The sequence below is a fragment of the Lemur catta genome, chromosome 21 (genome assembly GCF_020740605.2).
Source record: "Lemur catta isolate mLemCat1 chromosome 21, mLemCat1.pri, whole genome shotgun sequence".
NCBI lineage: Eukaryota > Metazoa > Chordata > Mammalia > Primates > Lemuridae > Lemur > Lemur catta.
In genome coordinates, this window is record NC_059148.1 from 16,679,899 (window position 1) to 16,706,196 (window position 26,298).

Below are 26,298 nucleotides of genomic sequence, written 5' to 3' on the forward strand. Positions count from 1 at the left end.
CCAGATCCTCTGCTCTCCCAGGTATCAGTCTAATCAGTCACCACATCACTACCTGGTCAGAAAGCTACGTCTGCCATTAGCTCCCTCTTTCATTATAGGATGTCCTCAAGGGCTCCTGTCTGACCAGGTGCCTGTCCCCTCCCTGGGCCTCCATTTCCTCAGCAGAACACAGGAGCTGGGCTTCCTGGGCTCTTGAAGAGGGCCCCAGCCAGATTCTGTGGAACAGATCAAGTCCTTGACCCCAGGCCTCTGGGGGAGTATAAAGTCGACAGGCGTTCTGGGGCTGTGGTTGCAAGGAAAGTGATGCAACCAGATTCCACGGGGACATGATCAGGCGGGGACATGATCAGGCGTGACTGTGTGAGGGAGGGAAGAGGGAGCAGGGAAAGAAGAATATAATTTCTGTGCCCTACACCCCGCCTGACAGGCCATACTCAGCAGAGAGTGCACTGTCTTCCCTGCCCAGGCCACTAGCATGAGGGGTGAGATGTAATTACAGGTGTGCTTCCAGGTAGGAAAACACCTCAAATGGAGATTTACAAAAGACGTAAATTAGGGAGTGACTTTTGTCTGACATCTTTAAAGGATTTTTCTTTTTATAAAATTTTGCCTAATGTCCAACTTGGGTTTACATATTATCTCTTGCAGAAAACAAGTGCATCTTTGTATTCTAAAGCAGTCTGTGTTTAAAGGGAAAAATTATCCTTAACCCTGCCCAGCTTAACAGTAACCTTAAACAGCTGCCTTAGGTCCTCTAAGACTCTTACTCTCTTCATCTGAAAAATGAAGGACTTGCATCAGGTGAATGGTTCCCAACTCCTCAGAGACACACAAGCTCTTTTCCATTATTTTCCAAATAATGGAGCCCCTATCTTTAACTGCAGTACAACTGCACAAATCACTTGAAACTATAGGCTTTTGGTTGGAACTGAATCAACACGCTCCGCTAACACTTAATTCTTGCTGATCAGAGGCTCGATAAGTGTTTGGTTAATTTTTTAAAACAGAATAACAACATATTTTGTAATAATTGCAGCTTAATGGGCAGACCGTTTCAATTTTATAGGGTCTGCAGGAAGAAGTAATAAAGGGATCTCTGGTGGTAAAAGACTGGGCTCTGATAGACTAGAGTCTCTAGGCCCCTGTCATATCTGCCCTTCTGAGCCCTGGGGGATAGCTGGCATCCCCATTGCTCTCAGGGTGCCCTCGGGCTATGGTGGAGGGAGCTTCCCTTTCTCCTGGCCCATTCAGAGTTCAGAGGCAAGGGGTTGGAAGAATCTTCTCTGCAACTGGCTGCTCACTCAGGGAGGTTAAGGATGAGCATCCAGCTAGGCCTTTACCAGGATTTGGGAGGGCTTGTTCTTTAACATGTATAACTCCACTGTAATAATGATTGCTTCGTTCCCTTACCCCATAAGGTGGAGAGTTTACCTATAAACATTTGGTCTGAAGAATTTGTGATGTGGGCTCCGCGCGGTGGCTCACGCCTGTAATCCTAGCACCCTGGGAGGCTGAGGTGGGCGAATCGTTTGAGCTCAGTTTGAGACCAGCCTGAGCAAGAGCGAGACCCAGTCTCTACTAAAAATAGAAAGAAATTAGCTGGACAGCTAAAAATATATATATAGAGAGAAAATTAGCTGGGCATGGTGGCGCATGCCTGTAGTCCCAGCTACTTGGGAGGCTGAGGCAGTAGGATCGCTTGAGCCCAGGAGTTTGAGGTTGCTGTGAGCTAGGCTGATGTCACGGCACTCTAGCCCGGGCAACAGAGTGAGACTCTGTCTCAAAAAAAAAAAAAAAAAAAAGAATTTGTGATGTGAGTGAGGGCTGGGCCTGTATCTTATCTCACTTGGCTTCTCTCCAGCACAGCACCTTGCCTGCTTGTTCTTACACATCCTAGATATACAGTAACTATTTCCTAATTGGTAGAAGTTGATAAGAATCAATTGGTTTCTAAGTGATTAGATACATAATTTGTTTTAGGACCTTCTCTACTTAAAGAAATCTATTTGGATCTGGGCTAATAAGCAGGTCCGTATTGCCTGGGCATGGGGAGGGAAAGAGGTCTGTCTACATTTGCCCTTGGTGTTCTCAGAGTGGAGATGGAAAGAAATGAACATTTATTGGGTGCCTGCTGTGAGCCAGGCATCATGCAAGGCATTTGTACACAATTTCATTCTCTCACGAGATTTTATCATCACCAATGTACAAATGAGGAAACTGAGGCTCAGAGTCATGAAGTAACTGGCCTTAGGTGACACAGATGGTAAATAGCAGAGAAGAAATATGGACCCCTGTCTGGATACAATTATTTGTGAAAATCTCTACTGATTTTCTTTTTTTTTTTTTAACCCTTTTGTTCTCTGCTAACTCAAAAGGCCTCTGTTTGGATCTGAGCTGACCCACTGAACTGACCACTGAGGTTCCTTCCACTTTGTATCCATCCAGACCCTCTGTAATGTTTTGGAAGATGAGTTTTGGAGGTTGCCCTCATGTGCAGCTTCAGTGTACCTGGGCTTCTAGTTATCTGCCCTGACTTGCAGATTTCATCTCCGTTCGCTCTGGCTCCTCAGCAGAGTCTGATGACTGGTACCTCAGCCCTGGGTTCAAACCTAGCGTCACCACTTCCCAGCTGGGTGCCCTTGGGCCTACAATCAGGGCAGATTTTGACTTTAAGTTGAAGCTTTCAAAAACTGAAAACTGGAAAACAAAAAAAACAAAAACAAAAACCTGGGCTTTGGGAGGAGCAGGTGGTGACCGTGGCTTCCAAGAGTCTGAGGTGGGACATTGTTGAATAGCACCTTACATTTCCAGAATATGTTTTGGATTCCCTCTTGAAAGGACAGAGACTGCTAGGGAAGAGAAGACTATGGGATAAATGAAGGAGAATTAAATGTGCCATTTAACATTCAGAACTTGGGCTTAAGGAGAGGCATCACGAAGTGTTAGCACTTAAAGGGTCTTGAGCTGTCAGGGCTCCAGCCTCCTTGTTTTCACAGGTGATAATCCCGAGGCTCAGCCGTTGGGATGTGCTGTATCACTCTGGTGATGTAGTCGCTCCCCTGGTGTGGTACAGCGGAGGTGGCTTCGTAGCTAACCACACATGGGTTCGCATGCCAGCTCCGTCACTTACATATTGGGCATCTTTGCAGAATGACTTGACTTAAACTCTGCTTTTCAGTCTTCTAGTCTATAAAGCAGAGGTAATCCTACTACCTTGTAGGGTTGTAGTCAGGATTAGAGATAATATAAGTAAGGTGCCTCGTATAGGGTCTGGAATATGGTTGGCAGTCAAGTAACAATAGCTGTTAATAGCTAAGTTAGAACTCTAAAATCTACCATGGTAACTTCTCTACTACCCTAAGAACCCAGTTGTGTCCTGTGGCAAAACAGACCTTAGGGAACCATAGCCGGCCCTCCTATGAGCTACTGGCCTTCCTGTTCTTCAAAGGCACCTCTGGCAGTGACTTAGGCCATGTGGCTGGCTGTGCCCTTCAACACATTCCTTAACACAGATGTGTTTATTGGTGATGTCCCTCTCAGCCAGGTGTTCTTCCCAGCAGGCTGGTGTGGCTGTCTCCTGCTTGCCTGTACTTGTCTCTCTCTGCTCCCTCTCCTGGGCATGGCCAGGGCTACTTGCAGCAAACAAAAGCAGGATATCGGCAGTGGAAGGGAGGGTGTGTTCTGGTGCTCCCAGGCCCTGCGGCGCACATACCATTGCAAGGGCGTAACAGCGCCCAGGCCTGCAGTTGGGTGCAAATATGTCTGCACCAGCTTTTCTCCATGGCAGACAGGAGACAGAAAGGACCTGGTGACCGTGAGCCATGGAACCCTTGTGCTCCTACCTGAGCTACTGGTTCTTGCCACTCCTACCATTTTCAGTTTGGAAATATTTGCTAAGAGCCTGCTCTGCCAGACCCTATGCTAGGTGCTGAGTCTACCAAGAGTAAACGAGATACTTGTTTCTATCCTCAGGGAGCTCACAGTCTAGTGAGGGAGAAAGATCGTTACTCAGGAGCTTTTAAGTTACAAGACAGGAGGCAGGAAAGAAGCCCCTGCTTCCACTGCTGGCCCTCTGCTAGGCACCTCGTAGTCACCCAGAACCACGTTTAATCCTCACTGCTACCCTGAAAGTAGGTGCTCATGTTGCCATTTCACAAATGAGAAGCGAAGAGGCTGGCCCAAGATCACTTTAGGTGGTAAATGGTGGTGCTGGGATTTGAACCTCAGAACATCTAGGGAAAAATGTAAATATGCACAGAGTTGAGGGCACCTGGGCTATAGTCTGTCCTCTTATTTCACAGGTGGGGAAACTGAACCAGAGGGGAAAGGGGCTTATCCAAGGGTATGTATCGCCTAAGAACTTGAACCCAGGTCTCTCTCCCAATTCAGAGCTCATCCAATAAGCATCTTACATTGAAAGAAGTTTGAGCCCAGAACAGGGTCTTCCCCTCCGCCTCCCTCCTCACTGCTCAGTTCTGGACACGTGACATCCATACTCTTCCTGCCATACCCAGCTCTCAAGGCCCTGAAGTTCAGCTTCCATAGGACAAGTAGGAAAAGCAACAGGTTGGCAATAGCCATCAGTGTTTGTTGAGCACCTAGGGGAAACTGGGCACTCCAAAAGGATAAAGAGATCCTCAGGGGCCTGCTTCTCAGCTCAGCTGCTATCCACAGCTGCCTCAACTCAGCTCATTCCTATCCCTTCTCTCCCTCCCGCAGTGCTCAGAGCTAGTAGAACTCTTTGTGTCCTCTCATCTTGCATTGTGAAATTTTGTTTAGACTTTCTCTTCTCCAACTCTTTATAAGCCTGGAAGGTGGAGTAGGGCGCCTTGTATATCTGTCTTTTATATCTGCAGTCCCTAGCAAGTTGTTATAATAATGCACTTGCCTTGCAAAAGGCTTTCCCATGCATTACCTTATTTAGTCCTCACATTGGCTCTTTGTATTAATAGTAGGATGCTATTAGTTACATTTTGTCAATGAGGGGAAGCTACTAAGAGAAGTTGTCCAAAGCTACGCAGCTAGTGGTACTACGTGGCCAATAATGTGAGCTGCCATTCGTTACATTATCATTATCATCTTTAATAGCAGTTAACATTTATTGAGTTCCTACTGTACTCGGTCTTTTATATAAGCTACCTATACTCTTAATACACATTATTGCATTTAATTTTCACACCAATTCATTTTATAGATGAGGAAACTGGGTCAGAGAAGTGAAGTATCTCGCCCAAGATGACATAACTAGTGTGTGCAGAGTCGGGCTTCAAATCAAGAGAGCCTCTCACAAGCAAGGCTGTGGCCCACGGGGGTTGTGCAAGTCCTTGACAATGAGAATAGGAAGTCTGTTGACTAGAAGGAAAGAGATGGCATGGGCTCAGCAGGCCAGGGAGCTCTTAGCTGTGTGTGCTGGGAGGCTCAGAGGGAGGAGGAGGTTGTCTGTGCAGGTAGGGCCTGAGAATACACCTGACCTGACTGAGAGGCGAAGCGTCACAGCCAGGTGACGGGGGGGGGGGACAAGAGAGCTGTGGACCTGACATTTATATCTTGCACAGTGCTAATGGAGTTTTGGGTTTCTCCCCCAGTATTCTGTTTTGAAAACCTTCAAATATATAGAAAAGTTCAAAAAGTAGTTCAAAGAACACCCACATACCCTTCATCTAAGTTCATCATTTGTTAACTTTATGCAACTTTCTCTTGTCTCTCTCTCTGTATCTGTCTATATAATTTTATGTATGTATTTATTTTTGCTAAACTGTTTCAAAGTAAGTTGCAGGCATCTTGACTTTCACCCTTAAATATTTTCATATGTTTCTCCTAAGAATTCTCCTATATAACCCAAGTATCATTATCACATCTAAGAAAATTGACAGTAATTTCACAATGTAATCTAATAAATAGATCAAATTCAAATTTCCTCAGTTGTTCCCAAAAAATGTCACTCATAGCTGGTTGTTATTTCAATCCAAAATTGGATCCAAGGTTGAGACATTGCATTTGATGGCTGCATCTCTAGGCTGTTTTTAATCTCTGTGCCTTTGTTTCCCCCGATGACATTGACTTTTTGGAAGAGTCCAGAGCATTTATCTTATAGAATGACCCATATTCTGGATTTGCCCAATTACTTTCTTTATGCATAACTTTATTTGTTTATTTAGTTAGTTAATTATTTGAGTCAGGGTCTCACTCCGTTGCCCAGACTGGAGTGCATTGGCATTATCATTGCTCACTACAACCCCACCCACACTCCTGGGCTGAAGTGATCCTCCTGCCTCAGCCTCCTGAGTAGCTGGGATTACAGGTGTGCACCACTGCACCCAGCCAATTTTTTTTTTTTTTTCCTAATTTTTTGTAGAGATGAGGTCTTGCTATGTTGCTCAGGCTGGAGCTTAACATTTTTTTAGGCAAGAATGTTAGTAATGCTTTTGGTGATGGTTAGGTTTTGATGACTGGAGATAATTGAGCTTCTTTGGTTAGTTGAAATATCTGTCTAAACCAGATGTTCTTAGCTGGGGGCCATAAATAGGTTTCAGGGAATCCTTGGCACATAACCCCCCACACCTAAATTATATACACATTTTCTTTTTTTTTTTTTTTTTTTTGAGACAGTGTCTCACTCTGTTGCCTGGGGTGAGTGCTGTGGTGTCAGCCTAGCTCATAGCAACCTCAAATTCCTGGGCTCAAGCGATCCTCCTGCCTCAGCCTCCCGAGTAGCTGGGACTACAGGCGAGAGCCACCATACCTGGCTAATTTTTTGTTTCTATTTTTAGTTGTCTGGCTAATTCTTTTCTATTTTTAGTGGAGACAGGGTCTCACTCTTGCTCAGGCTGGTCTCGAACTCCTGAGCGCAAGCAATCCACCTGCCTCAGCTTCCTAGAGAGTGCTAGGATTATAGGCGTGAGCCACTGCACCCAGCTCACATTTTCCTTATATGTGCATATTTCTGGGGGAAGCTTCTTGGATCTTATCAGATTCTCAGAGGCCTCTAAGACCCAAAGAAGTTAAGAAACACTCATCTACCCACTGAGGCAGGCAGCACAGAGCTGGTTTCTGGGGCCTTGTTCACCGAACTAGCTTCCCTTGGGGAGATAGCACTGAGCTGTCACTTTCCCCCATCCTGGCTTTGGATCGAAGAGACTGTCTATTTTGTTGTTAGACCTGGGAGCTAGAGACGACCTATGTGGCCTGGTTCCAGTGATCCAGGAGAGTTTCTGTTCTTCTCTTGCCTTTTAGGTGTTCAGAATGCCAGGATTCCCTCACCAACTGGTACTACGAGAAGGAGGGGAAGCTCTACTGCCACAAGGACTACTGGGGGAAGTTTGGGGAGTTCTGCCACGGTTGCTCCCTGCTGATGACAGGGCCCGTTATGGTGAGTGAGTCCCTTCATATCTGCCCCTCTTGGTCATCAGAGTCTGTTGATAGCACTTATGGTCTCTGTGGCCATTCATCTTTTGGTCTTTCCATCAGCCAGGGCATGTCCCTTTATTTATTCATTCATTCAACCCATCAGGTGTCTGTTAAGTACCTATCAAGTGACAGATAAGATTCTTCCCTCAAGGACTTCACAGTTGGGAGTGGGTGGGTAGGCAGGGAGGAGACGCAGTGCAGTGGGATAAGGACCTTAAGGGAGAGTTGTCACAGATTGAGAGGAGGATGCACCTAGGTTGTGTTCAGGGAGTCAGAAAGGGTGATTCTGGAACAAGCTGGCAGAGAGAGGTTCTGCCTTCCATACCTGCTCTAGACAACGGGCTTTAAGCATAGTCACAGACTTGCCAACCCTGTGTTGGAGGAACTAGGAGCCTTTTTAATGGGGATGATTGTTTCTGGAGACTCACTCTCATGACTGAGACCAAAATGGTTTTTTACAATCTCAGAAATGTCAGGAGGTACAATCTGGCACTTCTTTGGAAGCTCTAGGGCAGGAAATGAAAGGGTGGCTTTTGGCTGGGATCTGCAGATCCTTGATTGGTGGCCACTAACCCCTGTCCTCACTCCGGCAACAGTGATAACTCACTTCCTCCCTCTGTGCACCCTTCTCCCCACCTGCGCACAGGTGGCTGGGGAGTTCAAGTACCATCCAGAATGCTTTGCCTGTATGAGCTGCAAGGTGATCATCGAGGATGGGGATGCTTATGCCCTGGTACAGCACGCTACCCTCTACTGGTAAGATGTTGGTCCTCTGTCTGTCCTCCCTTACAAGAGTGGCCAGGAGAGAGGGACAGGTGGCAGGGTGAGTTGGGCAGGAAGACAACTGGGGTAGTCAGAGCACTGGATTCCTATCACAGCAATGTTTTAACTAGCTCTGTAAGCCATAAGAAAATGATTTACATGTCTCTGCCCTCTGTTCTTACCTATCATGAGAATAACCTCACCCTGCTCTGCAGTCCTCTCAGAGGGAGTAAATGGCAGGGAAGGTGTTCTCCGAGGAGGATCGCAGATCGTTAAAGTCAAAGACCCCTTAGGGCTCACCCAGCTTACCCTGTTTAACTGCCTTGGTTGACAAATGAAGTCAGCCTGGGACCCAAGGAGTGGAAGGGAGCAAGGGCAAGGTTCTCGCTGTGAGTCAAAGGCAGAGTGAAGAGAACCCAGGCCAGCGTTCTCCCCAGTACACCACTTGCTGCAGATCTGGCTCGCCACCCCAGTCCCAGCCTGCCCTGAGAGCCCAAGCTCTTCATTCTGAGCAGCCAGCTAGAGTCATGATACAGAAGGTAGTAGTGAGACTGTGGTTACTATTGCTTGAAGCCACATGGTGCAGTGGTTCCTGGGGGATTTCCAGGTGGGATTCCAGAATCTTAGCACCCTTTGTGCCCTCTCCCCAGTGGGAAGTGCCACAACGAGGTGGTGCTGGCACCCATGTTTGAGAGGCTATCCACGGAGTCTGTTCAGGACCAGCTGCCCTACTCCGTCACACTCATCTCCATGCCGGCCACCACTGAAGGCAGGCGGGGCTTCTCCGTGTCCGTGGAAAGTGCCTGCTCCAACTATGCCACCACTGTGCAAGTAAAAGAGTGAGTATTTTAAGAACCTTGCAGCAGGGCTTCTTGAGCAGAGTCCACAGATGGGCCTCAAAGGGCTCAGAACTCCAAAGTCTTTTTTTTTTTTTTTTTTTGAGACAGAGTCTCGCTTTGTTGCCCGGGCTGGAGTGAGTGCCGTGGTGTCATCTAGCTCACAGCAACCTCAAACTCCTGGGCTTCAGCGATCCTACTGCCTCAGCCTCCCGAGTAGCTGGGACTACGGGCATGCGCCACCATGCCCGGCTAATTTTTGCTATATATATTTTAGTTGGCCAGATAATTTCTTTCAATTTTTTTAGTAGAGACGGGGTCTCACTCTTGCTCAGGCTGGTCTCGAACTCCTGACCTTGAGCAATCCACCCGCCTCGGCCTCCCAGAGTGCTAGGATTACAGGCGTGAGCCACCGCGCCCGGCCTAGAACTCCAAAGTCTTATGCAGAGCTCCCTTCATCCTCATCTTGTATTTTTTTCCTGGAACCCACTATGCTGTAACCATACCTCGGCCTTGGCACTTACTGTTCCCTCTGCTTAGGCTGCTTCCTTCCAGATACTTAGGGCCAGAATCGCTCACCTTTCAAGCGTCAGGTTTCAGATCATGTTTCTTTTTGAAATTATCTGGCTTGATTATGCGTATTAGTTTGTTTATCATCTGTCCTCATTAGAATGTAAATTCCAGAAGAAACTTGCTTTGTCTTACTCAATATTGCATGCCCTGGGCCTGGAACAGTGCCTGGCAGATAGTAGGATTTCGTTGATTATTGTTTTGTTGGTTGAGTGAATGAATGGAAGAAGAAGGAGAAAATGGGGTTCATGGCCAAAACAGGTTGGGACCCCATCCTAGGTTCAGGCCAGAGACTAGATGGGGAAAGAATCTGTGTCCCTCTAATACCAGGAATGACATACTCATAGCTGCTTACCCTGTTAATATTGATTGTGCTCCTACTATGGGCTGGACAGTAGGCCTGTGCTTGTACTGTATGTGAGAGGTACTAGGGTTGGGGAAGTCAGGAGGAGGTGAGGTCTACTCCACAGCCTCATTAGATGAAGAGAAGAGGGAATTGTGTTTAGGGCAGGGAAAGAAGCATATCTCCAGAGGTGGGAGCCTGTAGTTGTGTCTGGTGTAGACTGAGTGGTTGGGAGTAGCCAGAGAAGGGGCTGTTAAGCATGGATGGGATTACGAAGATCCAGCAGATCCATTGAGGGGCTTAAGCAGCAAGGTGATGTGACCAGGTTAGCACTTTAGAAGGATGACTGGTGTGAAGGTGCAATGGGAGAGAGGAAAGCCTAGTGGTATACAGACCAGTTAGAAAGGTGTTGCAGTGATCCCCATGAGAGATGTTGGTAACTACAGTGATGGAGAGAAGGCAGGATTCTCAGGGATGGGGGGTGGGCTTAGGGGAATGGATGAGGGAACTCCAGGTGGAGAAGATGATGTCCAAGTTTCTAGCTTAGGGCACTGGGTGAGTGGTGACGCCCTGGGGCATCCTGGGAAGGGTGTTGCCTTTCTATGTAGGGGGCCTGGGGCCTAGTGAGCTTTCCCCACACAAGCAAAATTGGTCAAGTGGGTTTTTAGGATGCCTTCACCCTGCCTCAATTCTTGTCTGGCCCAGGGTCAACAGGTTGCACATCAGCCCCAACAACCGCAATGCCATCCACCCTGGGGACCGCATCCTAGAGATCAATGGGACTCCCGTCCGTACACTCCGAGTGGAGGAGGTAGAGTGTGTGTCCGGTCTGTTTTGTGGGGGTGGGACATGGAACAGGCCCTCTGGGAGATCAGGTTATGGCCTTTACCTTTTCCCACCCCTAGCCCATCTCTTTGTCTTGCCATTGAGCCTGTGACCACTGATGACCTCCTGTGTCAGCCTAGCGGGTTCCCAGGGCACCAGGGATGGCCTGACAGATGGGAGAGCTGACAGAATGCCAGGCAGAGGGCACTGTGAGGCCACTGGCAGCTGGAGGCCACCATTAGCCAAGTTGAGCACTGGCCACACTGTGCTTGGATCATCTGAGTTGGCCATGGGTGGCCTGGGATGGGGCAGCCTGCGGGAGGCTTATACTACCCTTGGCCACAGGTGGAAGATGCCATTAACCAGACGAGCCAGACACTTCAGCTGTTGATTGAACATGACCCCGTCTCTCAGCGCCTGGACCAGCTGCGGCTGGATGCCCGGCTGTCTCCCCACATGCAGAATGCTGGACACTCCCACACCCTCAGCACCCTGGACACCAAGGAGAATCTGGAGGGGACGCTGAGGAGACGCTCCCTGAGGTGCTTCCTCCCACACCAGCTCTGTTTTGTCCCATGTCTGTCCCTCAGATGAGGCCAAGTTGGCTTTCAGGGACCAGCAGAGTTAGGAAGGGACCTGGCCAGGGACAGGCTATGAGGATTGTGCTGACCCAGCTGCCTCTGTGGAGGATCACAGTTCATAGCCAGAGCCTGTGCACACCCAGCTGTCTGCCAGGTTTCCTTAGAAACCGGAGGGTCAGGCTCTGTCCACTGAGCTCCTCAGCTGGACAGGAGGTGGTGACGGTGGACCTTGAAGGGCAGTTTAGCCTGTGGAGGAAGCGTGGGACTCAGGCCCTGGAGTTGGGGCACAGATAGGATTGAATAAGTGTGCGTAAGGACTCTGAAAAGGATAAAGCAAGAGGTGAACAAAAGTTGTTTTCAACCTAAGGGACCAACAACCCCAGACCTTAGACTCTGCCAGGTCCATGGGGAGGGAGCAGTCGCCTCGAGTGCAAGTCTCAAGTAGGGAGACTTACAGGAGTCAGGAGCATGGGCTCGCAGGCAGAAATACCCACACCGGGGCTTCAGGCTGCACCCCCTCCCTTCACAGATCACTTCATCCCTTCGAGCCTCTGTTTCTGCATCTGCGGAGTTGTAAGATAAAGGTGGCTGTCTCACCAATTATGTAAGGATTGAATATGGGAAAGGACACAGAGTTGTACGGTGCTGGCATAGGGTCAGCATTCAGTAAATGGGAGGTGTTGTTAGGATCACTAGGAATCAGGTTCCCTGTCCACCCTCCTGACCAAACAGACTGAATCAGGCAGGGCCCTCCCCACGCGTTGCTCCCATGGCTCCTGGCAGCCTCCTGGTCTTGGTCAGCATGATTGAGTTGGTGGAGGCAGGGCGCCGGAGGGCAGAGAAGGGCTGGAAATGCATGGCCTGGAACAGGGGATGTGGGGTGGCCAGAGTGCTGCTGAGAGATCTGTAGGGCCATCATGCAGAAGAGGCCAACCTTTTGTGCTCTGGTGGGCACAGTCAGCTGGGCCAGAGCAAAAGGGCAATTGCAAGCAAGCCTGTGGGGCAGGACAGGCTGAGAGCCCCCAGCCCTCTCTGGGTAGCCCGTATAAAACAGGAGCATGCACGCCACGGAGTGTGTGGTTACAGCTCACCGCAGTGCTGTGGACTTCAACCTTCTTGTCGTTTTTCAAGAAACCAAAGTAACAGTCATCAACTATTACCATTACTGGCTGCATTTGAAAACAAATGTAGTGGCTTTATTGCTATAAAAATCAGATAATGCTTATATCTTAAAATTTAGGAAATATGGACAGGTACAAAGATGTGCAATATATAATCCAAAATTCCATCTGCTCATTTTTTTTTTGATGGCAGTATGCTATCATTCTAACCCAGTTAGTACCTTAAATTGTGCAGATGTGGGAGATGGTGGATTACCGTCTACAGTGCTATCATACTGAGCATTATAAGCTAGTAGAATCTAGTGAATTATTCCAGGTGGAAAGTACTCAGAGTCCCCACTTTGAATGTTCCCACTATGCTTAAATAATTCTCTGATGCCTGCAGCCCAAAAATAGCACGTCTGTCTGATGTGTAAGAGCCTCTGTGCCCCAGTAATAGCATCTGAACTGCAGGCATTGGAGTGGGTGCCCCTGAGGGTCCTGCCTCCAGGGTTTCCCGGCCGGTCTCTGAGGACTACCTGTTCCTACCCCCATCTTTCCTCATCCTCAGGCGCAGTAACAGCATCTCCAAGTCCCCTGGCCCCAGCTCCCCAAAGGAGCCCCTGCTGCTCAGCCGTGACATCAGCCGCTCGGAATCCCTCCGTTGTTCCAGCAGCTACTCACAGCAGATCTTCCGGCCCTGTGACCTGATCCACGGAGAGGTCCTTGGGAAGGGCTTCTTTGGGCAGGCCATCAAGGTGAGCACAGGCAGCACCCCCTCCTCTCTCTTACCTTCTTTCTGGGAGTTGTCACATGGCCTCACCCCACACCCTGCAGGATACCAGGCCTCCTTCCTGGCTGCAGGTGATGGTGTGAGGGGTGCCCCCCACCCCCCACCTAGCCCACTAGGGCAGCATTACTGTGACAGTGAACGTGGACCTGGAGACCCAGGTTGGGGTGAGCTGTACCATGGCCTTCCTGTCCCCAGTCAGTGAGTGTTTGTTAGGTGCCCACAGGACTTAGTGCTGGGCATGGGGCAAGGAACACACGGGGGAATGGCTCCTGCCTCCCTGGTCAACCTACTGGGGACTAACCTCTCTCTCTTTCTCTCCTCCTCCTCCTCTGCTGAGAGCTGGGAGGGGGGGTCAGGTAAGCCGTGTGTCTCAGCTTGCGGGGCAGTGGGGCTGGAGAGCTCACCGCCGACCCACCCAGCTCCCTGGTGCATGTCTGTGGCACTGACCATCCTGCACCCAGACTTCTGTTCACCCAAGGGACTCACTCCTGTGCCACATGACCAGAGCCCCTGCTTGGCTTGGCAGTGTCCCCTCCTGCCTCCTTCCCCACTTCCCTTTTCTGGATTCTCACCTCTCCTCTGCGCATGCCCAGCTGTCCAGGGAAGAGGGTGTGCCTCCCTCTGAGTACCCTTTTGCTCATGCTGCGTCTTCCACACACAAACTCTGTCGGTCTGATCTGGCTCAGTGTGTCCTCCAAGGGGTAGGATGGCCAGTTGCATAGATTCTCACAAACAGTTCTCCAGAACTGCCTCTGATCTCAGCACCATTAACGGTCACCCTTCCTGTAGGTGACACACAAAGCCACAGGCAAGGTGATGGTCATGAAGGAGTTAATTCGATGTGATGAGGAGACTCAGAAGACTTTCCTGACAGAGGTAAGACAGTGGAGGAGGGGAGTTTGGTGACACTGTTGCAAGAAGGAAGACCTTACAAATGATGGTTTCAAGAGGAAACTTAGTTTGGAATCATTGTCTCAGAGACTAAGCAGAGAGTGCTAGAGGAATATCCCCACCTCCTCTAATAAATGACAGCATAATTATTTGTTCGATGAACACTTATTAAAGACAGCACACACTGGGTACAAGGGCTACAATAACAAACAAGATGTGGTTCATAGGAGCTCTCAGATTATGGGGATGGTGGACATGAAAAGAGACCTATTTAGTACAATTCTGTGTTATAACCACCTGAACACCCTGCTAAGGGAGGCTGGTATCGGGGCTCCCAGAGCACTGACACCCTTCAGCATTTACCCAGTTTTCCCCACCCCCCCTCCAAATTACTCTCTGGAGCAACTTCAGTTGGCTACACCTATGGTCCAGGTGCTGCCCCTCCCGACCTCTGGGGCCCTCCCGCCCCCGTTTGCACAGCGCATTCCTAGAAAGGCAGGATCCCGAGGGTGAGGCCTCGGAGCCCCCCCTATCCGTATGATGGTGTTCTTCCCTTATCCTGATCTTAATGCCTTGCCCTGTCACATCGGATAGGAGGTAGGAGATGCAAGTAATGCTTGTCAAGCTGACTCCCTGGGGGGAAGTTAACCACCCACCCTCCTTGGCTGCCCCCACCCCCAGGTGAAAGTGATGCGCAGCCTGGACCATCCCAATGTGCTCAAGTTCATTGGTGTGCTGTACAAGGACAAGAAGCTGAACCTGCTGACGGAGTACATTGAGGGGGGCACACTGAAGGACTTTCTGCGCAGTGTGGTAAGCACACCACCCCATAGTCACCACGTGGGTTGTCAGTGAGACACCCTGGAACCCTGAAGGCCAGAGGGGCCCTGCTTTGCACCCAGAGGACCATTCTGTGCAGAACTGGGCACAGACAGGCTTGACTGGAAGGCCAAGCTGACCCATGGGTTGTGGACCACAAGTGGGACAGGGCCCAGCAGCCTCTGACAGGCATTCCCCCATCCCGCAGGACCCGTTCCCCTGGCAACAGAAGGTCACATTTGCTAAAGGCATCGCCTCTGGAATGGTGAGTCCTGCCAACAACCCTACTACCAGTAGGGTGAGAGTGGGGAGAGCTGCAAGGATTGTGGGCTGCGCTGGAAGGCAGAGACCCCATCCTCAGCATCTTGTGTGGGCCGGGTCACTGAGCTGTTCACTGAGTTTCTCTCTGTGCCAATGAAATTGCCTCCAACTGACTGTTTTGTGACCAGGCCTGTGCTTTTTCAAAAATGAGTCTGGTGTGGTCAGTAGGCTGGTGTAGAGTGGGGCGTCTCAGGGCAGGGTGATCTGGGCAGGGGGCTAACAACATTTCATGTTTCTGAATTAAGGTAGGGGCTGTGGGAACAGGAGAGTGGGAGGCAGGGGAGAAGCAGAGTAGAGAGACTGGTTGGCAATGAAGGGAACAGGAGTTGGGGAAGGAGGTGTTGGGGTGGCTTGAGATCCCTTGAAGAATGGTGGTGTAACATACCAGACATTTTGGGGGTGACAGTGATGGTTGGGAAATAGGTGTGGGAAAGGCTAGCATTGGTGCCTGCTGGGACCGATGTGTTAGCAGAACCTCCCAGCATCTCCTGGGCAGGAAACTGGCTCCTTGAGGCTGGAGCTAGGGGAGAGGCTGCCAGTCACCTAGTTTTGCAGATAAGGGACAGCTGGAGCTGTGGGGCAGAAGAGGCATCCATGTGTTTGGTGGGGTTCTGCATGTAAAAAGGAGATGGCTTTGAGAAGGGCCAACACTGAGGAAGCTGGAAGGAAAACCCAGGCACTCAGGAGTCTCCGAGCAGGTAGCACGAGAGAGGCATGGGCAACCTTTGGGGAGAGGATCTGCAGGCGGGCAGGTCATGAGCTATAGCGATTCAGGAAGAGCTCCCTGGGTGTGTGAGCAGCTCCAGGAGCCTAAGTGATGGAAGCAGTATTGCAGAGGCTGGAGAGCAGGGAGTGGCTTCTTTCACATTTGCAAGGGAAGGGAAGGAGAAAGGAAGTAGCTCCCAAGAGTGACAAGAGCCAGAGTTGGAGGCCTGGAGAAGGGGAATAGCAAACAGAAACCTGTTTAGAAACATTTGGGTAGGAAGAGGGAGAGGTTAGAGTTCTGACAGTGAGGAGGATGGAGTTTGGGAGGCGAATGTCAGGAAAACAGAGCTGGCTGGACCAGGAGGGAAGTCACTTCCGCCCTATCACAGGCAGGAAGGATCCAAGGTGGCCTAAGCTGAGACTAGGGGAGAGAAATGAGGTGCACCCAGACACAATTCCACCTCCTCTTAGTAGCAGCCTTTGAAATCATTGTTTGAACAAAATCCTTTGGTGAACAAATGGATGGGCAGGAGGTGGCAGCAGGGAGGGAGCAGAAGCCCCGGCAGCCTTTAGCTTGCTGCTGGCGTTGGGAAAGGGAGTGGCTGCGGGAGGGCCCAGGTCCCGTTGTCCAGGTTGGGTTCTGAAGCTGGTGGGCATGGCCTGGGAGAAGAGCAGGTTCTGTGGCCCCCACTTCCCCAGTCAGGGTCCGTTTGATTTACTGGCCCTTTAGCCTCAGCTCGTGCTTCTGTTCCAGGCCTATTTACACTCCATGTGCATCATCCACCGGGACCTGAACTCGCACAACTGCCTCATCAAGTTGGTATGTCCCACTGCTCTGGCCTGGCCTCCCCAGTGCCAGCCCTTCTGGCCTTCTTGTCACAAAGGAGGCTGACTGTCCCTTCTGGCTTCAGGACTGAGGTGTCACCTAGAGATTCTTATCTTGCCCTTCCTGCTACCTCCGATGCCCTCCTCTGTCTTCTGGAAGCTCCCAGACACACCCAGACACAATTCCACCTCCTCTCAGTAGCAACCTTTGAAAACATTTGTTTATAAGGGACTTCAGAAGTTCCTTAACTGTGTGTAGAGCCCTGTTGCTTTACCTGGTTTTGCCCCGTAATAGTCATGTAAAGCAGCCCATTGCTGACCCCACTTTACAGCGGTGGCATCTGAAGCCTCAGCCTGAGGCCACAGAGCTAATAAACTTACAGGAACCAGTTTGAGGCATTCCTCCCGCTGCCCCTCAGCTGTGGTCGTTACAGTGTTGTTTCCCTGCTGACTTGCAATCTGGCTTCCTGGGTATCCACCAGCTGGCCCTGGCCTTGTCCTCTAGACCCGCAGTCCCCAACCCCCAGGCCGAGGACTGGTACCAGTCTGTGGCCTGTTAGGAACTGGGCCACACAGCAGCAGGTGAGCGGCGGTGAGCTTCATCTGTATTTATAGCTGCTCCCCATCACTCACATCATCACCTGAGCTCCGCCTCCTGTCAGATCAGCAGCGGCATTAGATTCTCATAGTACAAACTGTGCACATGCGGGGTCTAGGCTGCATGCTCCTTATTGTCTGATGATCTGAGGTGGAGATGCTAGCACTGGGGTGCGGCTGCAAATACAGATTATCATTAGCAGAGAGGTTTGACAGCACAGAGACCATAATAAATCAATTCTTGCAGACTCATCTAAACCCTATCAGTGAGTGGCAAGTGACAAGCTGCATCTGGTGGCGAGCTTTATAGTGGCAAGTGAGTTAATGTACTTCAATTGTAAAGCTGTATCTACTGGCAGACTTTACAGTGGCAAGTGAGTTGATTTAATCCAATTGTACAGAATCCGACACTTACTTTAGTCCACGCGTGACCTGGCCTTTATTTTATTTACCACTTCTGTCCATGCTTCTTTCCTGCACTGCACACTTGTCTCAGTCACAGTGTTGGTAAGCCCACAAGCTAGCCCTAGCAAAAATGAGTAAAAAAGAAAAAAACATGGCTGGAGAGCTGCTTTGAAAAGGAGGAAAGACCCAATGGTGAGACAGCAGAAGACTCTGAGACTGCCAACAAAATGAAAGCTGCATTTAAAAGAAAATATCAAGAGTCCTACTTAAATTATGGGTTCATTGCAACAGGTGATTCACATTCTCCAAGACCGCTTTGTATAAGATGTGGCGACCAGCTATCCAACAAAGCTATGAAACTTTCAAAACTGCTTCGCCACATGGAGACCAAGCACCCTGCATTAAAAGACAAACCTTTGGAGTTTTTCAAAAGAAAAAAACATGAACACGACGAACGGAAACACTTATTGAAGGCCACCACTTCATCAAATGTGTCTGCACTGAGAGCAACATTCTTAGTGGCTAACTGCATTGCTAAAGCTAAGAAGCCCTTTACTACTGGTGAAGAGTTGATCCTGCCTGCTGCTAAGGACATTTGCCATGAACTTTTAGGAGAGGCTGTGGTTCAAAAGGTGGCACATGTTCCTCTTTCGGCTAGCACCACGACGAGACAAACTGATGAAATAGCAGAGGATATTGAGGCACAATTGTTAGGATTAATGAGTCACCATGATACTCAATCCCGGTTGACAAGTCTACCAAAGTTGACAACAAGGCAATAATGCTTGTTTTTGTGCAATATATTTTTCAGGAGGATGTGTGTGAGGGTGTGTTTTGTGCACTTTTGTTGCCAACCACACCTCAGCTGCAGAACTATTCAAGTCTTTGATCACATGTCAGGAAAACTGAATTGGTCGTTTTATGTCACTATATGCATGGACAGAGCAGCTGCCATGACTGGATGGCTTTCTGGTTTCACTACTCAGGTCAAGGCAGTCGCTTCTGAATGTGAGTCTACGCACTATGTCATCCATAGAGAAATGCTGGCTAGCGGAAAAATGTCACCTGAACTAAACATATTTTGTAGGATGTGATTAAAATCATCAGCCACATTAAAGTACATGCCCTTAATTCATGTCTGATTGTGCAGCTCTGTGAGGAGCCAGACGCAGCACACACGTCTTCTCTTATACACAGAAGTGAGGTGGCTTTCTAAAGGCAGATCACTGCCCAGAGTTTTCGAGTTATGAGAGCTGCTCCAGAGATTTCTTTTAGAAAAGCAGTAACCACTGGCAGCACATTTCAGTGACACAGAATGGGTCACAAAACGTGCTTACTTGCATGGCATATTCAACCTGCTCAACAAACTCAATCTGTCACTTCAGGGGAGAATGACGACTGTGTTCAAGTCAGCAGACAAAGTGGCTGCATTCAAAGCCAAACTGGAATTATGGGGGTGACAAGTGAACTTTGACATGTTTCAAACATTAGTAGAGATTTTGAAAGAGACTGAGTCAGGGCCTTCTGTCTCCCAGCTGGTACATGACCACCCACCTCAGCTTTCAAAAGAGTTTGAGTGTAACTGGGAAGGAATGGATCTGTGACCCATTTATGAAAAAGCCAGGTGAATCAACTTTGTGCTAGAAGAGGATCAACTGCTTAAGATCAAAAATGACTAGTGGCCTTAAAAGTATGTTTGAGACGACTTCAAATCTCCATATGTTCTGGATTAAAGTCAAGGTGGAATATCCTGAGATTGCCACAAAAGCACTGAAGAGCCTGCTTCCATTTCCAACATCTTATCTTTGTGAAGCAGGGTTTTCTGTAGTGACAGCAACCAAAACGAGATTATGGAGTAGACCAGATATAAACAACACACATCAGGTGTCACTGTCTCCCATCACCCCCAGATGGGACCATCTAGTTGCAGGAAAACAAGCTCAGGGCTCCCACTGAATCTGCATTATGGTGAGTTGTATAATTATTTCGTTATGTATTACAATGCAACAATAATAGAAATAAAGTACACAATAAATGTAATGTGCTTGAATCATCCTGAAGCCATCCCCCTGCCCCCTGTCCGTGGAAAAATTGCCTTCCATGAAACTGGTCCCTGGTGCCAAAAAGGTTAGGGATCGCTGCTCTAGACCAACACCAGGCAAACTTAATCCCTTTCCCACATGACTGCCCTGCAGCTATTCAAAGAGCTTGTCTCCTCCAAGTTCCCCACTGGCTGCCTCCACCTTGTCTTTTTCTGTCTTATCCTGCTTCTAGCCACTGCCTCATATCTTTTTAGGAGAAAGACAGGACAGGGAAAAAACAAAACAAAAGAAATCCCCCGTCCCACCTCTGAGTTCCCTCTCTGGATCCTGGAACCTCACCCCTCCAGGGCTCCAGTGGCTCTGCCATGGCACCCTTGTGGGCTGGGGAATCTGTCGTGTGCGGATACCGGACTGTTAGAAACACAAACGCCAGGCACGTCTACCAGGTAGAACTTTCTGCTGTGACTCTCCTTTGCTCTGTGCCCCTTTCCTTCCCTTCTCAACGGCTTCTCTTGCCTATGCCTGCACCCCAGGGCCAGGTTGGAGAACATCCCCACCAGGTCCTGACCTGGCCCTTGTCCCACCAGGACAAGACTGTGGTGGTGGCAGACTTTGGGCTGTCTCGGCTCATAGTGGAAGAGAGGAAAAGGCCCCCACTGGAGAAGGCCACCACCAAGAAACGTACCTTGCGCAAGAATGACCGCAAGAAGCGCTACACAGTCGTTGGGAACCCCTACTGGATGGCCCCTGAGATGCTGAACGGTGAGTCCTGAAGCCCTGGAGGGGACACCCCCGGAGAGGGGACAGGCTACATCTGACTGCAGAGCCCTGAGAGCTCCAGGGGAGGCCTGTGAAGAGTAAGGGCCAGAGACCCAGAGCTGAGGACTGGGTGAATTTTTATAAACTCCTTCCTGTCTGAGTTCAGGGCTTGGAACTGATCAGTGTCCCATCCTGGACATAGGGTGAGGCCTCACTGTGGCTTTTGTGCCCCAAGAGTAGCTGAGCGCTCAGGCTGTTTAACTTTAGCCTTTTCTTCTGTCTCCTTGCTGAGAGCTGAAGTGTGGTGCCCCCTGGTGGGTAATGCTCAAACCAGCCAGAAACGCCGGCTGGGATTCTTGAAACATGCTGCACTCTGAGGCCTCAGAAATGGTCTGATAATCTAAGGCCCAGAGAAGTTCAGTGGTTTGCCTAGGAGCACACATCTGGCTAATGGCAGAGCCTAGATGAACCCTGGTCCAGTTCTCTTCGTCTATACCATGAGCTTCATCCTGGGCAGTGTTGTGTTCTCTCTCCAAGGGAGGCCACCCAGGGCAGAACGAAGATGATTTTCAGGGGGTACCTGTTCTGGGCAGCCTTCGGGACATCTCCACAGAACTGATTCTAGCCCTGGTTCTTGGCTATGGCTTGGGTTGTCCCCAGACCCAGTGCAGAGCAGGTGAGGGATGTAAATCTAACAGCCTGCTCTCCTGTGTTCCCCAAGGAAAGAGCTACGATGAGACGGTGGATGTCTTCTCTTTTGGGATCGTCCTCTGTGAGGTGAGCTCTGGCACGGAGCCCTTGCAGAATGGGGGCCTCTGCTCCTGGGGATGAACAGCTTGCCATAAAATCAACACGGGTGCAGGGTTTATAGTTCATAACGCATCTTCACATCTTTGCCACGTTTGCGTCTCACTGGTTGCATGAGAAAGACTGAGCAGACTTTTTTAGGTGAGGCAGCTGAGGCTCAGAAAGGGGCAGTGGCTTGCTCTTGGTCCCACAGTCAGTGAGGGACAGGTAAGACTTAGAATCCCAGTAGGAAAGGCAGGATAATGTTCCTGTGGCTGTCTGTCTAGCTCTTAGACCAAATGTAACCCTTCCCAGGTCCCCTCTTCCCCAGGCCCTGGTGGTGTCTCCATCTTAAGGCCAAGAAGTAGAAGTAGCCACTCCAGAAAGTGCCAGCCCTGTGCTAGGCACCGCATGGTACAGAGTGAGTCTTGGAAAGTTTCCTACCTTTAGGAGCTTAGCGGTTAGACAGCAGCATAGCTCACTATATCTCGAAGACTCAAACACACATGTATTTAAAGCATTCTGTAGTTTTTACAAAGTTGTGAGTAGGAGAGGAGAGATGAGGAATGGTTAGACTAACGAAGGAAGCTTTTTTAAAAATTGTTTTCTTTAATAGATATCAATTGAACATCTACTGTATACAAAGCACTAGGCCAGTACCAAAGGGTTTCAGACATGAATCAGACCCAGCCCCTTGCCTTACAGAGCCTTAACTCTGGCAGAGGACACAGCTCCAAGGGGACACAGGCAGGCAGGGCAGGGTGGGCTGAGTGGAAGCTGCCAGCCTCCAGATGCCAATTTGGAGCTGCTGCAGTTAGGCCCCTTCTAAACCCTGCTCAGTAACCAGACTCTCATCTGAGAGACAGGTCTGAATTACCAAGATTTAGAGATGCGGGTGAGGGACAGCTCTCTAACCTAGGTTTTCACCACTCCTTCCTCTGCCCATCCTTCCTGTCCATACACCAGCATCCCTTTCCCCTGCCATGTGTCTGTGGCCTCCGTGTCCTTCCTAAACACCTGTCTTCTCACCCTGCAGATCATTGGGCAGGTGTATGCAGATCCTGATTGCCTGCCCCGAACACTGGACTTTGGCCTCAACGTGAAGCTTTTCTGGGAGAAGTTTGTCCCCACAGACTGCCCCCCGGCCTTCTTCCCCCTGGCCACCATCTGCTGCAAACTGGAGCCTGAGAGCAGGTTGGTATCCCGGCCCTTTCTCCAGCTCTCAGGATGGCTTGCTCCAGCCTTAGGCCAACCTGGAGCCCTTCCCAAGCACAGGGGTGGTAGAAGCCGGAAGTTTAAGAATGTGGCTGTCCACCCTTGAAGCCACCTAACAACTCTGACATGCCTGGTTGGAGGGGAGGGAGACAAAGGCATAGTAGCAAGTGAGCTGGATAGGACACAGAGACACAGCCATTAAAAATCAGTCTAATAGAAGAAAATTCACCCAGACCATTCTAACACAATAAATGTCTTCATTTTTCCATATACACATCCATGTCCACGCTTATACGTTTTTTTCATAGTAGATAGATAAAAGTTTTGTGTTTTGCCCTGATTTCCCATGTTACTACCCATTCTTCCTGTTTATCGTTGTTGACAGCATGAAATTCTATCAAGAGACTATCTGAACTTATTATATACATACTGTAGATATTCAGGTTTTTCCAGTTCCTGTTTACAATAGGTATTAACTACAGTGAGCAACTTTATACATTTAGCTTATTTCTCCTTTAAAGAAGTGTTTTTAAAAATTACCTTTATTCTTCTCAAGCGCTAACTTTCATTATTACCAGAGTTACCCTAGGTCTTTTCAAGTTTGCACATTCAAAAATTAGAATCTTTGTGTTTCTGTCTGCTGTCAAAAGTCACGTTTCTTTTAAAAAAACAAGTTCAAACATTACCAAAATATATAGCATAGGAAGCATGAGTCTTCTGTAATCTCTAACCAATATGCCCCTCAATATTTTCCTCACCCCAAATCTCCCCTCCCAGGATAACCAGTTGGCACATAATCTTTATTTAAAAATGATTTCCAAAGGTCCACTTTAGAGTTGAAATTTTCTAGTGGGAGAATCTATATAGGCCAAAGGACCGTCATCCTTCAGTAACCAATGTAAGAGCTCGAGGAAAAATTAGGAAGCCACACAATATTCATTTGCCAATATCTCATCTCAATCATTCTCAATCTCTGTCTTTAATTCATTCAAAAAAAAGAACATACGGTATTGAGCGCCTATTGTGTGCCTAGGTACTGTTCTAAGTGCTTGAGTTACAGCCGTGAACAAAACAAAAGTGCTTGCTCTTATGGAGCCTACGTTGTAGGAGAGAGAATACACAATAGATATAATAAGCTACATTGAATATTACAAGGGGACAAATGCTATGGAAAAACAAGAGTCAAGCCTAGTAAAGAGGATTGTTTAGAGTACAAGTTGCAATTTTAAGTGTGGTGGTCAGAGCAGGCCTTACTAAGATGACATGACATTTAAGCATAAACATGAAGGAGGAGGAGAGGAGTAAGCCTGGGCTATCTTAGGATTCCAGGATGGCCAAGCCATTTCCATGGTGTTCTCGTTCTCTTCGGGAAGAACTGCTGAGTCTAGGAAATGCCCTTTCCTACGGAGATGCACTGGTGTGGAGACTGCAAGTCTGAGGATTGGAAAGGATCTTCAAAAAGGCACTTAGTCCAATCCTACCTTTGATAATTGCATTTTGCCTAAGACATGGGAGGGGCCTCTTTTCTCTGGACTTGTTTTTTTTTTTAAGCTACCACTTCCAGCCAGGCCATCCTTCTCCCAGTGTTATTTTTAATCTTTATAGCAACTCTGTGAGGTAGCAGTAACATATTATGCCTGTTTCTCACAAAGGCACAACTAGGTTATGGGGTTTGCCTGAGGTCATACAACCAGGAAGTGGCTGAACCTGGATTCCTTCCATGCTACCCTGTGGCCCTGCTCATATTCCACCTGCCTCTGATTCACCCTTTCTTTCTAGACCGGCATTCTCAAAACTGGAGGACTCCTTTGAGGCACTCTCCCTGTACCTGGGGGAGCTGGGCATCCCGCTGCCTGCAGAGCTGGAGGAGCTGGACCACACTGTGAGCATGCAGTACGGCCTCACCCGGGACTCGCCCCCCTAGCCCTGGCCCAGCCCCCTGCAGGGGGGCGTTCCGCAGCCAACATTGCCCCCTCTGCGCCCCATCCCTGCCGTGAGCTGGGCCATCGGGCTTCCTGTGGATTGACGGCTTGTTTAGAAGGGGAACAAGCCATCCCTACTACCTCTCCAGGAGGCGAGCGGGCGCAGCACCAGGGAAACATATCTCCACAGTTTTGGGGGTCTGGTTACTGTCTGTAAATCTAACACTCGCCTGAAAGCTGTGAAGAAGATTTAAAAAAAAAAAGCCTGCCCTTAGGGCCAGGAAGAGTCTGTTACTTGGATCCACCTGGGAACTCCCTGGCAGTGGGATTCCGGGTGGCTTTTTCTTACACTAATCAGCGTGACCTGGACCTGCTGGGCAGGATGCCAGGGTGACCTTGCCTGTGAGCTCTGAAGTCTCTAGGCCAGCTGGGTGCACAAGGACGCCAAGTGGGAGTGTGGACGAGAGAAAAACTGGTGACCAGGTGGCACTCAAGGGTGTGAAATGAGAGCGATGCTCCCCCGTCCACTCCAGATCCTGCCCTCCCTGGAGGAGAGGTTGAGGGAGTAGGTTTTGAAGAGTCCCTTAGTCTATATTGGTGGAACTGGCCAGGAGTCAGGAAAAGGGCTGGCTTCTCTTCACCTGCCAGGGTGTGGCTGCTCTAGCCGGCCCAGAGACCACATCAGCGTGAGGGGAGCTTCCGCCTCGTGTTCTCAAACTTACTACTGGAGACTGGCTGAGAACTTCTGGGTGACATCCTTTCTTTCTACAACAAGCAGTCACCCACAAGCACAGGAAGATGCTGGGGGCTGGAAAGAAAGAGGCCCTGCCCTCTAGAAACCCCATATCCCAGCTGCTGTTACTCATACTCTAGTGGGCTCCTAAGACATTTGCCTAAAGATAGATGACTTCTGGAGGACAGTGTGGCTTGTCACAGACCTAGGGTCTGAGGCCAGGGGAGTTGGAGTCTCAGCAACCTCTTGGCCTTGTCCTTGGGGCAGCCACTGCTCACCCTTCAACGTACCTGTTCCAGGCAGCAACTTGGGCTGGGAAGAGGAGGTGGCAGAGCTTGAGATGCTGAGAGAGACAGCTCCCTGAGCAGGGCCATCTAGCTTCTACCTCCCTTGTTGGCTGGCCCAGCTCACTAGCTCCTGGCCGCAGCCTCCTGAGCCATAGCCTTGGGCACTGGAAAGCCCTGGGGGCACCTCCACCTTGGCTCTGAGAGCACCAGGGATTCTTCAGCACAACTAGATTTGCCTCCTCCTAAGTGTGTGAGCTTGCACCATATTTAACAAATTGGGAATGGGTTTGGGGTATTAATGCAATGTGTGGTGGTTGTATTGGGGGAGGGGGGAGTGATCCAGGAGAGTGGTTGCTGTTGATATTATCTTGTTATATCTATTGGGTGAGATGTGAAATATTGTACATAGATCTGATGAATTGTGGGATCAGATGTCATCTCTGGCCAGAGTTTACTTGCTGTATAGACTGTACTTCCACGTGACGTTTGCAAGCTTGCTGTAGGGTTAAGCCCTGGACTCCGAGCAGCAGCACAGTTCAGCATCCTGTGGCTGGTTGTACCTCGGCTGTCCTCAGCAAGTGTGGGAGTGGTGGGCCTGAACTGGGCCATTGAGCAGACTAAATAAATTAAGCAGTTAACATAACTGGTGATACTGAGAGTGAAGAAGTGATGTGGGGCCTGGCTCAGGAAGGTAATTGTGGAGGATCTGCTGGCCACCTTCAGGCCCAGGCCACACGACTCCCCACAGCAGAGCGTTTTCATGCTCCCAAGTCT

At 49.4% G+C, this 26,298-nt stretch overlaps 1 protein-coding gene across 9 annotated transcripts in view; it reads left to right on the forward strand.

The window, feature by feature from the left end:
• The window catches only part of LIMK2 (LIM domain kinase 2), a 78,957-nt gene that overhangs the window by 32,469 nt on the left and 20,190 nt on the right, over positions 1-26,298 (forward strand). For 7 of the 9 annotated variants that reach the window (XR_006730672.1, XR_006730671.1, XR_006730670.1 and 4 more), the window contains exons 3-16: positions 7,234-7,369; positions 8,054-8,163; positions 8,820-9,008; positions 10,624-10,729; positions 11,089-11,285; positions 12,996-13,182; positions 14,007-14,093; positions 14,790-14,921; positions 15,136-15,192; positions 16,708-16,773; positions 20,410-20,584; positions 21,303-21,358; positions 22,404-22,561; positions 24,362-24,464. Coding sequence is in view for 3 of the 9 variants with exons in the window: in XM_045534505.1 (XP_045390461.1) it covers positions 7,234-7,369; positions 8,054-8,163; positions 8,820-9,008; positions 10,624-10,729; positions 11,089-11,285; positions 12,996-13,182; positions 14,007-14,093; positions 14,790-14,921; positions 15,136-15,192; positions 16,708-16,773; positions 20,410-20,584; positions 21,303-21,358; positions 22,404-22,561; positions 24,362-24,464 (1,759 nt within the window). In the remaining 6 variants the exon portion in view is untranslated. Of the gene's footprint in view, positions 1-7,233; positions 7,370-8,053; positions 8,164-8,819; positions 9,009-10,623; positions 10,730-11,088; positions 11,286-12,995; positions 13,183-14,006; positions 14,094-14,789; positions 14,922-15,135; positions 15,193-16,707; positions 16,774-20,409; positions 20,585-21,302; positions 21,359-22,403; positions 22,562-24,361; positions 26,170-26,298 lie in introns of those variants that run through there. The other 2 variants (XM_045534503.1, XM_045534506.1) reach the window with 1 other exon arrangement.